Consider the following 18,207-nt stretch of genomic DNA (forward strand, 5'->3'; position numbering starts at 1 on the left):
CAAAAATTTATATGCTCGTTAACACATTTTGCGGTTAAATACGCTTCCGAAATGATGTGTCGGATTGATATGCGTGGCAGTTGCTGTTTCGGTTGCGGCTGAGATGTTGAAATGCGATGCGCGCCACTTCGACTCAGCGCGGTGAACTGCAGCAAACATTGTCATAACATTTTGAATCGTTACAATCGTTGCAATCGCTGTAATATCGAAAACGGTACACCAAACAACCGCCCTTTATGCTGCAACACACTCAGCAGAAGCCCTTTGTAGCGCATACAGCATGCAATTCGCGTTGCATCTGACAGATACAGCAAAACATGTACAGTGCAATTGCTCGTAGCGTTTAACTCACACAATCACGTGAACATACACAGATACGAACGAACGCTGTTATTCATACACAATTTTACTCTTGTATGTATAAATTTTTAATTAAATTTTCGTTGCTTCCCTTTCCTTGGTTCGGTGCAGGTTTCGCGTGGGCAGTTGATTAAACAATGGATGATTATCACTGTAGGCCTTTTAAGAGGTCATACAGTGGATGTCGGTGTCAACCAGCAAAATGCAGCTTATTTATGGCAGTTATTGCGGTCGGAATAGCAGTTGTTTTTATTAAGCCAGGTACGTGTCAAGTTTGGTTCATGCTTTGCTATTATTATTTGCCTCACATGTTTCATGTCTCATGTTTCATGTTTCGTGTTGCTCACCATTCCTACTCCACACATTTAGCGCACATGACATATTTCGCTGTGCGTTCTTTGTGAGTTTTAAGCCACCCGTTTTGATTTATTGAATGAAAAAAGTTTGGAGCTGTGACAAGTGGTTTAATGAAATCAGAACTTATGAAACTGCTTTGTTCAATTATTAAATTAAAAATATAAACAAAATCATAAAACAAAAACTATAAAATGCTCAGTCATGACTTTTACATTTTACCTTTAGACGAGTTATTCTCGTTTTTTCATTTTCAATTAATAAAAATATTTATGCCACTCATTTCCATTTAAAATATTGCCTGAGTTGCGAATCTGTTAACTCAGAGTTATTAGCTCTTTTTTATAGATATTTTTTTTTGTTTTTTAAATTTAATTTAAATAATTATTACGAACAATTAATGCATCTTTTTTTTATACCAGAATTTATTTTAAATTGCTTTAGCAAATAAGTTTTTCTTTATGCGAACTTTTTTGTTTAATTGAATATAAATGCTTTCTGTGATGGACTGAATTTTTGAGGCGACTGGGGGAGAGCATATTTTTAAAAACTCTTTTCAAACGTTTAGTAGTATGTACATTTAACATATATATTTTGATTCAAATTAACCAAATTATGAGCACTTAAAGCAGTGTTTCCCAACCTGTTTTTGAACAAGGATCACTACGATATTTTTGTTTTGAGTAGAAACCACAAAGTTTAAGAATAATAAACTGTATGATTATTTTAATATGGTATAATGCGATCTCTGGTATAATGTGTAATGAATCGTGTAAGTGCATATGTACATTATATAGGCTATAAAATAGATATATAATCATTTGGAAAGTTTTTGTGCTTATTTTCTAGTAACTGAGGTCTCAGTGGATAAACTACAAGCTATGTATCCATACCTGGTAAATTTGATTCATGGACCATTTTTAACAATCCCGTTGGGAACATCGGTTAGGAACCACTGCTCTAAATTGACAAAGCTGATTGATTAAAAGTAGATTACAAAACTTAAAAATTATAAACGCTTGGGATAAACGCTTCTATCTTATATAGAAGATATTGAGACCACAGCTAGAATAAGGAACAGCAGATTTGTTCATCTCAAAAACGGTGCACAAATAGCTCAAGTTATACCGATATTTTTAATGCAATAAAATTTCTCAAAAATTATTTTCGTGCTTAAAATGGTGCAGAAATTTTAATAATCAAAATGTATTTGTTTTAAATTTTTGATCTAGTTAATCTTTAGTAAGTCTTTTGTCTGTCGTGTACAGATTTTCTGTAATTGTCTTTTGAAAATAGGTATCCGGTTTTCATTCCGATAAAAATCTTCAGAATGGTTTACCCAAATATCTTGAGTGATTCTGTTAATTTTAGCCCATTAATTGTTCTTTAATGATAAGTTAAGAGATCATTTAAGGATCTTTTCAGTAACGTATGCCATTTGATTGCTTTGCTTTAGACTACTCAATTTTTTCAGTTTTGAAAACTATTTATTTGTGGTTAACAGCTGAAATTTGTTTTAATAAATTTTGCTATTGATTAATTAACCAAAAAATTATTTAATTTTTGATCAATTATTGGTCGATTTTTATATTTCAAAGCTTTTTTGGTAAAAATATTCATATTATAATTTAGTGTTGTGTATTTGCCTATCAAACCCCAGATATTGCTCTCATAAGAATTATGTTTGTTTTGGAGTATCGGTTTTTTGAACGAAAGGTTGCAGTATTCATTGGTGAACCTTAAATAATAAACAAATTATAAGGACACAGTACGGCCGACCATTAATTAACACACGAGTCTACATAATATCAGGTTCAAGAAATTTGGTACCACTGTTTTTGTAGAAAATTCCCTCAATTTGAATATGTTTTGCGGTGATAACCAGCATGACAAGCTTGAAAGTTAATATATGATGACTTGGATGAGTACTAAATCAGGATCAAAAAACGGGTTATCCTCAACTTAGGAAATTATAAACTGATCCCTATTGACCCTCTATCCATATATGTTATATATTAATCTATGTATACACACTATTGCTATCGATGTAACAATTGCATTAATAAACTATTTATATATTTTTAAAAAATAAATTGTATGAATAAAAAGCACTACTGTGAGTGCTTATAGCACTAAAAATTGTTATTAATAAAATTAGTTCAACGCTTACAATATTTTATTATATATTAAATATTTTTACTGTAAAATCTGTTATTTCGTTCTAAAACATATAAATAAGGACAAATAATCTTTTTACTGACAAGAGCAAATAATTACGAACTCTAAGGCAAACAACGTGAAAAATAGGATATTTAGAAGTGAAATAAACAAAGTTAGTTTAATGAAAATTTGAGAAAAAATTGCCTTGCTTATTAAAAAGGACACAAGACAATCGGAAAAGAAAACTTTTCGTTTCAACGGCTAAATTGGAAGATGAATTGTAAAAGTTTATCTAAAACTTTGTGGACAAATAAAAAGTAGGAATGTGTATAGAATCGCGTGCATATGTGTAGGTTGGTAGGCGCCGAGAAAACGTTTAAATATAAGGTCCCAAATGACAAACGGCACCATACAAACAAACAAGGACCATCAACGGTTTCCGTAATTCAACAACTCAACTCAGTTCGTTTGGCAGGTCTTGCGTGGTAGTCCAATTTGGGTTTGTGTGCCATTTATACTTAACCCGCATGTTTACTTTTCAGCTTGTTAGAGTGGAAACTTAAATTGCGAATCACTTCCCAAAGTACTAACTTTTGCACACATAATCCCAGCATCCAAATGGATACAACTCAAAGCAAAACTTATTATCACAATTTATACAAGTGTATCCGTTATGATGGCCTTTTAGAGCTTAACTGACAAAGAAATTGTTGCCATAACATCAAAAATTACAGATTGTTTCGCACTAGCAACCACACACGAGTGGGCCGGGACTACTGCCGCCTAAGTCGGAAAGGATGTGTTGTTAAAACTAAGGTCATAACTTTTGAATATGAAAAGGTATGCATGAAATTATGTAAACATTTTAATGCGACAGAGCTTGACAATACAATTCCGGGCATAGATTCAGTAGCATTAACAAATATGTTATATGCTCATATTAAAGTAGTTAAAAGTTTTTGCAAGCGCCCAGATACACTCACGACAACATACTATGTATGATTTCTGTGAGTTTTAAAGGCCGACCGGAGCGGGAACCGAACCCGGAGCAGGACGAGAAAGTAATAAATTTCTTTGATGGCGCTGATAATCTTCTTTGGATTTAAATGTTACGCAAACAGGCAGATAGTGAAACATTGAGATTGCCGGACGGTTGTGCTCGTACAGGTAAAAATCAGTGCACCGGTTTTTGTTGAATTTTTGCTTTTGAAAGGTTTACCCAATTTTTTTTTTATTGGCTACAAGTCCGTCACATATGCGACTTTTTATACGAGCATAGAAAAGTTGCCGGGTTGTCGTTTGTGTTGTGTGTGTATTCTGTGTGTTTGACAGATTTTTGTGCCTTTTTTGCATAATAAAGTCGTGTTTTGTGTCGTGCTATGTTGTGTAATGTGTCTGCGGCTCTGAGTTGGTATAGTCAGTTCGATTGTTTGTGGAGGGTCCGCAGAATTGAATGGGATTTATGTAATGGCTTAGCAGTGAATACGTGCGCTATCTGTTAAGGCATAACCGATATAAAATCAATTGGATACAACTTTTATGTTGTGCTCTTCCTCAGAATTTCCCATTATGAACACATTGTGGTGCCGATTTCTGGCACGTGCTCTATATTTCTATTAATTCATTTATTTTTCATTGTTGCTAAAAACCCTTACAAAAAGGTAAGAAGATTATAAAAATATTTTTTGTATATACAGAAAGCATTTTATGAATGAAGTCAAATTAAACCTTAAAAGTAGATTTAATAAAGATACTATGCCAAGTTTTTTAAAAATTGAATTTAGTATAAATGGATACGTATTAATTATACAATACAATACATCGCCTTCATTATACTTTTTATTATTTTCTTACATTCGAGTATTCGAAATGAAATACCAATTTTGGGGTATTTTTTCACTTAACTCTATACTTCACCAATAACAATTGTAAAATTGCTAGCAATGAGATACGATAACTCAATGGGACAACAGGTCCAAGTAGATTATAGTCATTACCTAACCTGACTTAAGGTCATTGTGTGTTGTAGTAAGAACTTAAAGCCACCAAAAATAGTTTAATGAAGTTATATCGCATTGACATCTATCTACCTATCTTGACGACGGCATTTCTGGGTATCATAAGATTATTAAATTCTTCTCTTAATAACGTGATTGTGCCACGAGATGTATGTCATTTCATTACTACATCTTGTTAGTTTCACTATCACTAGATGATTAAAAGCCTTGTTGAAACTACATATTGTCCAAGTTAATATCTTATTAATACTACAAACATCAATAAGGTTTCCATAGCTTTTTCCGTTGATGGTAACTATATTGTCTTTCTATTTAGCACCACAAAAAAAAATATTCGAAGTATACTTTTAGGCGATAAAACACGCCAAACTGTTATTTTTGTGAGTGCAAACGAAATTCATAAGGGATTTTTTACTCCAAATTGGGTAATTTAATTAACTAAGCTTATGATTTTCCAAATACATATTGGATGTGTTTGAATTGCTCTAAATCTCAGTCCTTAAAATTTCTACACAACAAATGATCATTTGGTTTAAGTTGTTGGAAAACTGAATGTATGATGCTACAGGAAAGGTTTTTTTATTGAGGATGGAGTGCCAATAACTTAAGTCTGGTTCTAGACTTCATACAGTACCCATTCGATTTTTGATTCTTAAAAGATTCTTTCATGTCAATATGTTTTAATAAGAGATAAGCAAACAAGAAAAAAAATAAATGCAATTGGATTATGGATATTTGTTACCAGTTTCTCAGCTCATAAATAGTTTAAATAACATATATATAAGTGTATCGGTATACTAAATGAAGTGATAAAGGATTTTGCAATAAGGCAAAAATTTTGAACAATATACCATAGGCGTGTTAGTGGAACCACTTAGAAAGAGTCATTAAAAAAAGTAAAAACAAGTGCATTCCACGGAAAATACAAATGAATGATAAATATTAATTTAATTGACCAAATTAATATTTTTGAAATATTTCTAATTAAAAAAGTAATTAAAAATTTTAACACCAGTAACCACGATAATTAATCCTTTTATATTTGAAAGATACATATGGTACTTAAGGTATTCAATTAATAATCCTTTGCAGTTACTTTATGTGAAAGAAGATTTTTATAATAAATGATATATAAATTAAATAATTTAATATTCGTCTACATATATCTTAGTTAAGTACATGTTAATTTTCTGGTGTAGTTGTAGTTTCTAATATTATTGCTTTTGATGACGTTTAAGGACTTTAGTAAATGTAAAAGAAATTTTCACCTGCAGTAATGAATATTCCATTAGCTGCATACTTACTTATTTCCTTACAGATTAGTTTTCTGATTAATAAAACACAACGTCATAAGAATTGCAAATGATACTTCAACTTCCTGCTAAAAAATTTAATATGTAAATTGTTTCAATTATAAATTTTTAATGCTTCTTCTTACAAGTTGAACTATGTAAAAAGGAAGAATTTAAAATGAATAAAAATTTTTCCTGTTTCTGTTGGTGGATTGCCGTCATTAAAATCGACCTTTGTTGCATCTTTGTGCTTGGAAAGCAGTTAAAAAGGCAAATTCGGGAAATTGGCGCCAAAATGTTAATCAGCGTGTCAGGCGTTGGCTCCTTGAAACTCTATTGGTTCGGTCTGTCGTACACACTCCATGAACACTTGCAAAATGCTTACCATACAAAAGCTACAAGTTCTCTGATGTTCAACGGAAACCGTTCCCGTTCCCATTCTCATTCTTTAAGCGGAATGAGTGTCAAGGAGGAAATATAGGCATCGTAGAATGTCATTTTGTTTCGTTTATCACTTCGGAGTTTTGCGCTGATGTTTCATGTTAATGTTGAAAATTTCAGGCAAAAAGTCCTTGGAAACAGCATTCAATTAGCAACAAAGCATAGGCTCATATTTTTTCGTTAAATTGTATGTTAAATAGTGATATAGTAAATAAAAAGTAAATAAAATAATCAGTAATCGGGTAAGAAAAAGTTTGGTAATCTATTTAATATTGTGTTTATAGATAAAGTGATATAGTTAATGAAAAATAAACTAGTCAATAATCGGATTAAAAAAGTTAGCGTAATATGTATAATTCTGTGGTTGAAGCAATTTTTTATATATTAGTCTGCATTCCATTTGATATTGTGGTTATAGATACTGTATTTATAAATAGAGTAAATATAAACTAAATAAAAGAATTGATAATCGGGTCAAAAAAATTTTGAGTAATATGTAATATATGATTATGTGATAACTGCAATTTTCTATAATTTTTTTTTTAAATTTTTTTTCTACTATATTAATGTTAGTATATATATACTTACAAGTCATTTTATAAAAATTAATTTATCTTACGAATGTATCAAAGTAACGTGTACTATAAATGCATACATAAATATGGAAATATGTATATATATGTGCTACAATGATTTGAGGTCTGAGACTTTATATGTTTTAGCTGTTGACGTTGAGTAGTCCTTTGTAGAAGAACGGAAGTTTCATTGCTGACATATTTTCTTTAAATGTGATTGTATTCTATTTGTTATTTTTTTTTTTTGGAAATGATTGGTTATTATAAATAAGCAAATTACATGTTTTGAAATTTCTATAAAAAACAGATAATTATTTCCTAAACATTTTTCCAATAACAACCAATTAGACAAACAGTATTATAAGATCCTTATACATTTTGACTTAATCTTAGTGGACTGTTTGCGAATAACCTCCATTCCCAGCATTTTATTTCAGAGTAACCATTTAATGAGATGAATATTCGTTTTTTATTTCAATATATCTAAAGAATGTAATGGATTTGAACTTAGTTGTGATGCTGCGTGGGGGTGCATGACGGTTTTTGTTTGATAATTTTTTTCTTTTATTATTTCCTCCACTCATAGCATTTTTTTCTGCTGCTTTGTGTGAATTGGACTATGAACAAAAAAGAAAACTTTTTGTAAGTTTCCGAAATTGCCTTTTCTAATGATAATATTGTATTTGTGTTAATAATCATTTCCATGTTGACATAAGCAAAAAGCTGCCGTTGGCGTTCTTCGGGGACACCCAAATTTTCATCATGTCATTGTTGATATGGAAAAGCACATTTTAAGTGGTTATGTACTCCATTTTTATGTCCTTATGACGCTAAGTAATTGACAAGAGCACATAATTTATACCAACGTTTTTGTTGTACATAAAATAATATTTTTGCTTTATTAAAAGTTTTTTGCAAATAAATAAAAATTATTTAATATTTTTTTAACTTAATTAAAATTTTGTTTGTCTTATGAAATTTCCAATTTATTTTTTTTTATTCCATTTTTAATGATTTTTGCTAATTTTAAACTTTTAAGAGAAAAGCCAAATAAAAGTGGTTGTTAAGTTTTGTCGAAGTTATGGAGTAAGTTTAGTTTCAATTAATTTAATAAATTTTAAAAAATTAGAAATTCAATTTACTGAATTTGTACGAAAAGTTTAAATTTACAATTATAATAAAACCATTAAAATGAATTTTTTTTTATTTTGTGAATCACATATTTTTTACTTTTATATTGCGTTACTTAACTATTACATCATGAAATAAACAAATTGGCAAAACATTCGTATATATATTAATATAAGTAAATAAATGTGATGATATAAAATTAATAATAATAATCATGTGATCAGGTCAGGAGAATAAGAATAAGAAGAAGCATGCGTTATACAGTGATACGGCATAAAGACAGAAAACAGTGTGTGAAATATATATGGTATATAAAAGATTTATTTAATTATAATAATGTTTTGCAAATATATGATTTTCAACAAATAAATGAATAAAAACAAAAACACATATCAATAAATAATATAAGATAGGTAGGAAGAACAGAAGGTCGACCTCCCTATGAGGTAACGTAACATCAATAAAATATACTTTTTGATACATTCAGCTAAATCACTTATTTTTTATTTTTATATCAGGAGACATTATTATTTATATTAAATCACGAAATATTCAAATCAACAAAATATATCGTTCATAACAGAAGCCAGCTAGGGATAGAAGAACGTCGACTCTTCTCAGTTACTTCCAAATTTTTTTTGTTTTCATATCTATAACTTTTTCCTCATCTATTTTTCTAAACTTATTGTATTACAGAATGACACTCCATGTGCGGTATCTGTAGTTCGCACAGTCTTGAGTTATTTTTTCGTCCACGTACTTCAACCTCTTACCACTTTAAATAGAGTTTTTCTAAGTTTTTGGTAGTTTATCTGTCCATGTTTTCATCTTCTTTAATAATTACGGTTGCCCCACTGGTGGTTGTTTTTATTATTTTTATTGTACTTCTTACTTTGCGGAGAAATTTCGGTGTTTTAAAATCAGGCAGATGTATTTTTGACGACGGGTATTAAGCCGGTTTCTAGAGTAACAATCCTGTATAGAGATTGCGCCGATATACTTGAATAAAAATCTAGGGAAGATAAGACAAGTAATAAGTGTTTCTCACATGGGCATAAAGATGCATGTATCTTAATAGTGCAGGTTCGGTTAGGTTAGGTTGGAGTAGCGGTCTTCTGTCCAAAGCCCATTTGAGTTCGAATAATGGCCCGTTGTGACACCACGAATTAGTTTTGCTTATAGACAGACTAGAGGTCAATGTATGAGTGGCGTCCAATAGCACGACTCCCCATTCAAATAAAGGTGAACCAACCTGAGAAGTCTAAAAACTTGATCAATTCCCTAAGTTTGCAGAATTACAACTCTGTCAGCTCGATAAAAAAGCATTTTATATCTCCTCCTAGTCAATGATTGACATTGACATATGAGGTGCAGTACAGTTTTCTCCTCATCCACAGTACCACAGCCACTACAAAAGTCATTATGGGTGTCGACCCAGTCTCATAGCATTAGTGCTTAGTTTGCAGTGACTTGTCAGCACTGCAGGCACAACTTGGTTTCATAATGTCCCATAGTTCAATATCTACACTCAGAAAAGTATGCTGTAACCACATACTAGTTAAATTGACCTGATCAGTTTGTTAGAAAAATTTCAGCTCATGTGGTAAAGAAGATTTGAAAACCATCATGTGGTATGATAGAACCTATGTTACATGATGTGTCAACTAAATTATTTTTTTCTGAATGTGGTAAGTAAATATTGATTTTATTTAGTAATGTTGAAAAGAATTGCATTAATAATATATAAAAGAGAAAGTTTCTTTGATAACACAAATTTACAAATAAATTTTATTTTTAATTACTGAAGATTCTCCAAAAATTTCAACTTTTTAATAAGAATTTTCTAAAGAAGGGTTATTTATTGCTCCACGCCTTTAGTCATGAAAAGTATTCTATTTTTGTGCTATGTATTATTTATCTAACCCGCTGTATTCGATAACGGTTGGAGGATTCCAGAGCAATGTGTAGAGAAATGGTACTTCTATTCTTTCTATTTTTGTTTTTTTTTTGGTTTGGATTACCATAATTTTATAAATTTTTTTTTGGAGTTTCAATGTGTTGGTTATCCTTTATTTTTCCATTTTAATTATATTCTCATATTGGGCTACATTTTTACTAGTTTTGGTTTTTTTTTTTCGTTTTCGAAGCGATTGTCGAAGTTTTCTTTTTGGGATCGAAACAATTGCACATTCCAAGTTATTATAATGAAATTTATTTTTCTTTTGCATTCCGCGCATTGGCGTCCATTGTATTAGCCGGCGGACATATGGAAACGGACAAAAGTTACATTCACGACACACAATGGAGTGCGAAAGTTTTATAATTTCAAAGAAGTGCTCGTATTCTGCGAGATGGTGGGGTAATACTATACAAAAGAATAGTTCCATTGTACTCGTACATATAGAATTATGTGTATAATCGCGTGTTTGTGCATCCGGTCTTAGTTGCGAACGGGATAAAGGAATTGTTGCCGTTTTGTTGTTTAATTTTGGATTATTGCTTCACTGCTGCTGTCGTGGCTGTTAGTGCTTATGGGCGACTCGGGGTGCTTTCATTTCTAATTGAGTGCAGAAATGACACTGGTATGAATTGGTGCCTTCATGTTGTCTTTGTCTTTGGCTCATGAAGTCAACAAACGTTGCCAGTTACCCATTTAAGTTTATTGTACGGGATTTCATTATATTTTAAGTTTTATCTTTTTTGCTTGTTAAATTGGTTCTGCTGTTGTCTGCCAAATTCTGGTGTTGATGTCGATTTTGTTCCAACCTTACTTCTTTTTTATACGTTCACTGCTGTTCTGCTATAAAAACAATTGCAAAACTTTGCTCTTATCATAGCTGGTCGTTTGAACGGTGGTCGTTTCAACAAATCCCAGAAATAAAAGAAACCACATGAAAAGAAAACTGAAACCGCGTCGCGACTCTCTGACTCTACTCCAAAGTATACTTTTTTTGGCTTTTGGTTCCTGCTTCCTTTTATTTAACTTTTATTATTTTGCTTTTTTTTTTTTTGTTTGTATTTTATCTCTAAAAGCATTATTTTTGACTGTTTTAATTTTATGGCAAAGTTTTTCTATCCTCAATACTCCGCTAATGGTGAAGGATATCGCACAACATTGACATATACAAAACGAAATCTTATCCTGCTCTACATGTTGGCATATCGTGCCAATTTGATGCTAGGATCTCAATATACTATATTGTATCAAAATGTAATTACGATATCTGCATTTAAGTGCGGCACAAATTCGTTTTTGAGTTTCCTTTGACCTTTTTGAATGGACCAATTTGCCTCATGTGCAAATTTATGCTGTCCCAAAACACAGTCAAAGTTAAAAATAAAATCGGTATTGATTGACGTGCAAACATAAAATTTCCCTGCCGCTTATGTACATATTTTCTGTTGACCTTACTTATCTATGAAAAGCTTTTAAGAAAACGTCAAACTTAAGTGGCGAAATAAAACAGAATAAAATTGCAAAATTGGGTCCTCCTTTACCAATTCAATCATTTGGTCTGCCTCCTGTCAATCAGTGTTTGGTTTGATGATGTGGAGTGCCACTCGACTTCGTTTCGGACACAATTCGAAAGTTAAAAGCGCAAAGGGGTCATCGCTTTTTGAACCAATTTCATTTTCCTCCTATTCATTTCCTCCCCATTCCAATTTTTTCTTCCGTATCTATCAATATTTAATTTATAGAATTTTTTACAAGGATGATTTACTTTAAGAGTTATTCACTCAATTTAATAATTAAAAAATTACTTTACTCTTTAAAAAGGTTAATGCAGAACGGAAAAATTGTTTAATTAGTAAATGAAAATTAATTAGATCTTTCATGTTGATAAGATAGGTATCTTAAAGCAGAACTCAGGAGAAGTTCCACTTAAAAGTATATGGAGTAAAAGACTAAATTAGAGGAATATATTTGAACTAAAATTGTGCTTACATTAAAGGATAAGAATAAGTTACGTTTATAAGTAATATAATTTCATTTTAATATTAAATTTAATTTAACATAATTTTATAATCTACATATACGTTAAATAGATAATATAATTTTATTTAATTTTTTCACTTTTTACACCATATATATTTTTTGATTTATACCAAAAATGACACCTGATTTCAATCTTGTTTGGCAAATCAGAATGAAAAGATACTGAATCGCATTGCGTATAGAAGTCATTAGAGTTACTATAAAAATAAAATTTAAATTTAAATTATTATTACAATAAAAAATAATTAAGATATTTCCATTTAAATCTGTTTACTTATTTTTTTGTGGCAAGAATAAGATAATTTTGACTTAAATGACATGTGATTTCATCAAGATTTTGCAATACGTCATACAAGTCATCAGGCAAGAAAAAAAATTAAATTTGCTTTTAACCTCGTTTATGACGACAGTGATTAAAATTGAATAAAAATTTTGTCGTTGCAATTCACTACTATTCGAAACTTTCCAAAAAAAAAATAAAACAATAATCCTGTGATATTCATAAATATAGATGTAAACTGTTAAACAAGAATGTGTGATATAACTTCATTTCATATTTTTTTTTTCTGGAGGCTATTTTCAATTATTGCTTACTCAAATAAACCACAAACTCAATTACTTTTGAATAGATTAAAAAATTGTGATTTTAGAGATACACTCCGATCTATTGGAACATTGTGACAATGGTCTATTGTCATTGTAAGTAGTAAAACTCGAATTGTAGCATTAAAATTTAGAAGTATCAAAATCAAATATTTTTAACACACGATTATTTTTATTGTGAAAATAGAGCTAGGTGACCATTCGAATACTACACACTCTTGTGATCTTTAGATTATTTAACTAACTGATATTTCCAAAGAATACAGATGATTAATATTTGATAATATATGAAAATAAAGAAAATTTAATTAATTGCTGAATTCTGTGATAAAATTAATTGTAGCAATTTTTTGACTATTTACTCTTTTTTATTTATCTATTCTATTTCCATACTCTTTAACATGATTCGCTCTATTTAAATTTTTGTGTTACATATCGTTAATGTTTATCATAATTGGGGTTATCATAAATTTTATTAAAAGTATGTTACTCCTACCACTTCATACTTATAATTTTTTCCTTAATGCGGTGTTGAAGCTAGCACTGGCTTGTTATAATAAATTGAAAATTATTAATTTTTCAAAATAGGTTTACATACCTAGATATTTCGTTATATTATTATAAATGATATGAAAAAAAAAACCAAAATTTACAAAAAATTTGGTTTTTATTTCTAACTCCGTTCTATAAATAATCTAATCTCTGACGCAGACCAATTAGGTTTACTGAATCATTTCATTGAATATTTTCAGTGCAAAACTCTAATGGAACCCTGGGTTTTACTGCCTAAAAATAGATAATAGCGAGACAAACAATGTGAAATTTAATTTGATTTTGGTGGTTTTCTCTTTTTACACTCTTTATTCTCTCATTTATTTTAGTCAAAGCAGTTAAAAACAGCTTTTAACATAGAAACATTGCATTTGATAGTCTTTTTTGTGTTAGTGTGGCAACACTATGCCTTTGCTCGCTTTCATTTCTTATGAGCTTAAAACACGTTTTAATATTGCTTTATATTTCATGTTGGAATTTCTTATTACATATTATATTTTTTATATAATTATAAATTGCACAAAATCAATTAACGTCGTAAGCTGACGACGTTGTTTATTATAATAAATCTAGTATTATGATTCAATTCATAATATTACAATAAATATGATTTATTAAAATAAAAATCTCTTAATTTTAATTAATACATTATAAGAATAAACAATTTTACATAAATCAGTTAAAAAATAATTGTTTGATTTTTTCTTTTTCTATACTTCAAATTGATTTTTGTAATTAACAGAATATGTCTATATTAAGGTAAATTAAAAATAAATTTTTTAACCGAAAAGATCTGAAGTACCGAACGAGTAATAACGTAAACGTAAACAAAAAATCAATCACTCACATCGCTCTTGAGTTGAAGTGGCATGTTGCAGATACATTTCAACTCGCTTCGTGCGGAATGTAAAAAAATTTCAATTGCATTTAGTTGACGCTCAATGGATGCTCGTAATAACGTTATTATCGGGATTTAAAGAGGTAAATTTGAATCCCAATCATACAAGTTTTTTATCGGATATGGAATATGCATTCAGCAATCTATAATCTGCAGTGTACAATGTGCAGTGTACAGTGTAGAGTGTGCGGTGCAGTGCAGTGCAGTGTATGCGGTGTGTGCGGTGTGTGCAGTTTAAATCTGAGTTATTTGAAAATAGTAGATTTGAAGTGCTTTCGCATCGCAGAGTGCGGTGGCAACAAGGATATTTTATATGATGTTTTATGTTTGAGCTCATATGAGCACATAAAAGTGAATATGAAATTCAATTGAAATATGAATAAAACTTTGAGCTCGGCAGTAATTGAGTTTATCGATGTCAATTGAATGCACATGAACCTAAATGCTGACATTTATCTAAAATGTTATTAGAATGTTGAAGGTTTTTAGGGCAAATTATGCCACAATGAACAGCTCATGCAGTTTCAAGTGCTGATTTTTGAAATATTCTCTGTTGTTCCACAAATTAGCAAAATTTTGTTAATGTCACTAAAAATCGAAACAGCAAAAATATTAAATCTGTGTTTATATTTGAATTAAAAATAGAGTGGAGTTGAATACCAAAAACAATGCCTTTTAATATAAACAATCCGCAAGTAAAATGTATCTGATATTAATTCTTCAATTAATTGATTTAGTTCCACTAAAATACACATTTTAATTGAAAAATCGTACTCACATTTTTTGTTATAAATTCTTGTGAAAATCTGAAAGTAAAAATAAAATTATTTACTAAATACAATATATACGTATTAAACTTTTCATTGTTATATTTTTTATATTTTATTTTTGGTTTAAAAAGTATCAATTAAACTATGCTTACAGTGGAAGGGTTTAAATCATTTGATTATTTTTTTGCAATTACTCATTTAATTAATGCCATTAAACTTTAAACTTTTAATGATTTTAATGATATTGAAAACGAGACCAATGCAGCGACTGTTGGGCGTAATGCGGTGTAATTAAGGCCTCTAAGAGGAGAATTGCGATGATTTATGAAAGCATCAGCGGTGTGAATAATTGCGGTAAGTCATGTGGGTTTTATGTGTTTGGCCAGCGAAGCTAACAAATTTGTTAAATGAAATAAGAAATATTGTTTATATATAAAACCTCAAAAAATTGTCAATGATATTTAGTTAAACACTCAAAACAATTTTGGCAAGTAATTGAACTTGACTTTTCAATTGACCGTCAAAATTATTCGTTCGGAAATCCTAACATCAAAATAAATTGTGGGCGTGCAATACATATTTTCATAATAATGTCAGTTCAATGCACTAAATATTTTTACAAATGCCAATGCTACAAATATAAACAAAAAAGTATGGTTTTTTGAAAGGGCATGGATTACAATAATCAACATGTTAATTTTAACTAATTAAATTTATTGACTGACTATGTTGTAGTTTCAGCAATAACCAAATATCTATTGTTGATATCAACGATTAAATGGCAACTCTGTTAACTTATTGCCTTTTAAGATAACGGGCAACAGTAAAGAGCATGTGGTCAGACTTAAGGATGAATTAAGGCTCAGTTAGTCAGTACATACCGTTTGAACTTAAGCGAACTTAAGAAAAAGCGAAATGCACAACCAACCATACCTGTGTAATTGATAGGAACGAAAAAAACAAAGTTTGTCGCTTTTGTTTATTTCGTTCCTATCAAATACACAATTGTGGTTGGTTGTGCATTTCGCTTTGAATTAAGTTTTTATGGCACGTACCGATTAATTGAGCCTTTACTGCGCCTTTAAGATTGCGTTAAAAATTATATTCAACGATTCCTAAAGCGGATATTACACATGATGCTTATGTACAGCCGATATTATTTTGAATAGTCCTCAGCAAAAAAAAAACAATAAATGTACTACAAAATAAAACCATGCGTGCATTTAAATGATGTTTTCGCTTCGATCCCTTAAAACAGAATGGAATTTGCAGGGAAGCCGACAAAATTCCGATTGTATACGAAAAAAAACGATCAAGACTGACGAAAAATCAAAATAATTCAATTTCCATCGCTTCGCTTGTCATTTCTGCAAAAGTTGATATTACACATGAGACGGCATAAATTTTGCATTTAACACACCCGGCCAACAAACCAGATATCATGTGTAAAACCCCTTATCAATAATCTTTGATAATATCTTTCAAAAGGAATATCTTTTTGTTAGTTATAGTTTTTACACTTCAAGTGCGAAGAGTTCAACCTATAATCTGCCAAAATTGAAACACAAGCTCATACTTTAGACACCTGAACAAATGCTGTACTTGACTTCTGGTATACAAACTCAGAGTTTTAATTAAAATACAATATCTTTAATTCCGAAAAGTATTTAATATTTGATTAATCTTAAATGATTAAGATTATCATGCTGAACCTAATATATTATTTAATAAGGAAAATGTAAAAATCTTTGCATCTAACAAATTTATTAATTAAGTACACATAATTGAGCTCAGTTGCTTTGCTAAATATGTGCACAAGAGTGCAATTAGAATGATATCATAAATGATATCTTGACCACATCGAGTATTCATTGCACTCCACCACAAAGAATCAACTTCAGTTTCGTCGTATTGCTTCCGATTACATCAGTAGAGGTAAAAAATGTGCACAACGGAAAATTCTGATTTTCCAGAAGCACTCGAAATGAAGGAATGAAACAGGGGGTTTGCAGGGGTTTGCATAAAATATGCACTGGTAAAGTAGAGTGCAACGTTTTCCTCACTTCTGACAAACACAAACCTTGAACTAAATTCACCGCAAAACCAATTCCACCAATGCAATTTGTATATTAACTTTGTCATGTGAAGCAGAAGAAATAAATTTCTAGCAGCTTTCGGTATGTGAAACGTTACGACTCCGGCTACGATATCGATAGCATTTTCCTTGCTCTGGTACTCAATAGAATTTGAGTTCCAATTTCTTTTTTTCTTATCTCAGTCAGCTTGCATAAATTATTTAAAGAAAAAACGAAATAAGAAAAAAAATTCAACATGAAATGTTAAAATATTTGCATAATTAAAGCAGTACTTGCAGTTTCGTAAAACATTTCGCAATAATATTTTTTTACATACTTAATAAAAATTATAAAATTAAGAATTTTTTAAATGAGTTGTGTATATATTCAATTCATCAAAAAACTGAAAAAAATTGCACTAGTGAAGTATATAAGGAAAGATAATATGGCGGTTTACTTTTGGAACAACTTAGATTGTAATTTACAAAAACCTTTGAAACAGCTTAGATAGCGATTCGGAAAAACGTTTGGAATAAATTGCATACCAGCTTAGAAGAACCTTTAAAACAACTTAGATACCGACATTTTTTACCGACCTTTGGTGCAACTTAGATACCAACTTGAAAGAATCTTTGAAACAACTTCGATATCGACTGGGAAAAACGTTTGAAACAACTTGTATCCCGAAATAGAATAAACTTTGGAACGATTTAAATACCGATTTTTTTAATGACTTTAGGAATAACTTGTACACTTGGAAGAACCTTTGGTACAGTTTAGATACCAACTTGGAAGAACCCTTGGAATACCCTGAATACCGATTTGAAAAACTTTGGAATAACTTGAATAGCCAAGTTTTTTTAAATAAAACTGTTCGGTTTAAATATCTATTTATGTATTTAAATGTGCGACCGTTGAATAAACAGATCAATGAAATTCTTCACATATATGTTTTGGGAATAGTTCTAAAGAATTTGAATG

The 18,207-nt window shown here is 30.2% G+C and overlaps 1 protein-coding gene across 1 annotated transcript in view; it reads left to right on the forward strand.

Annotated features, from left to right (window-relative positions):
* LOC119676046 (tyrosine kinase receptor Cad96Ca-like) overlaps positions 1 to 18,207 on the forward strand; it is a 65,591-nt gene that overhangs the window by 8,049 nt on the left and 39,335 nt on the right. The window contains exon 2 of the mRNA XM_038087269.1: positions 472 to 621. Within this exon, the coding sequence (XP_037943197.1) occupies positions 498 to 621 (124 nt within the window). The 5' untranslated portion in view covers positions 472 to 497. The remainder of the gene's footprint in view (positions 1 to 471; positions 622 to 18,207) is intronic.

The sequence above is a fragment of the Teleopsis dalmanni genome, chromosome 2, assembly GCF_002237135.1.
Source record: "Teleopsis dalmanni isolate 2A chromosome 2, ASM223713v2, whole genome shotgun sequence".
NCBI classification, from domain to species: Eukaryota; Metazoa; Arthropoda; class Insecta; order Diptera; family Diopsidae; genus Teleopsis; species Teleopsis dalmanni.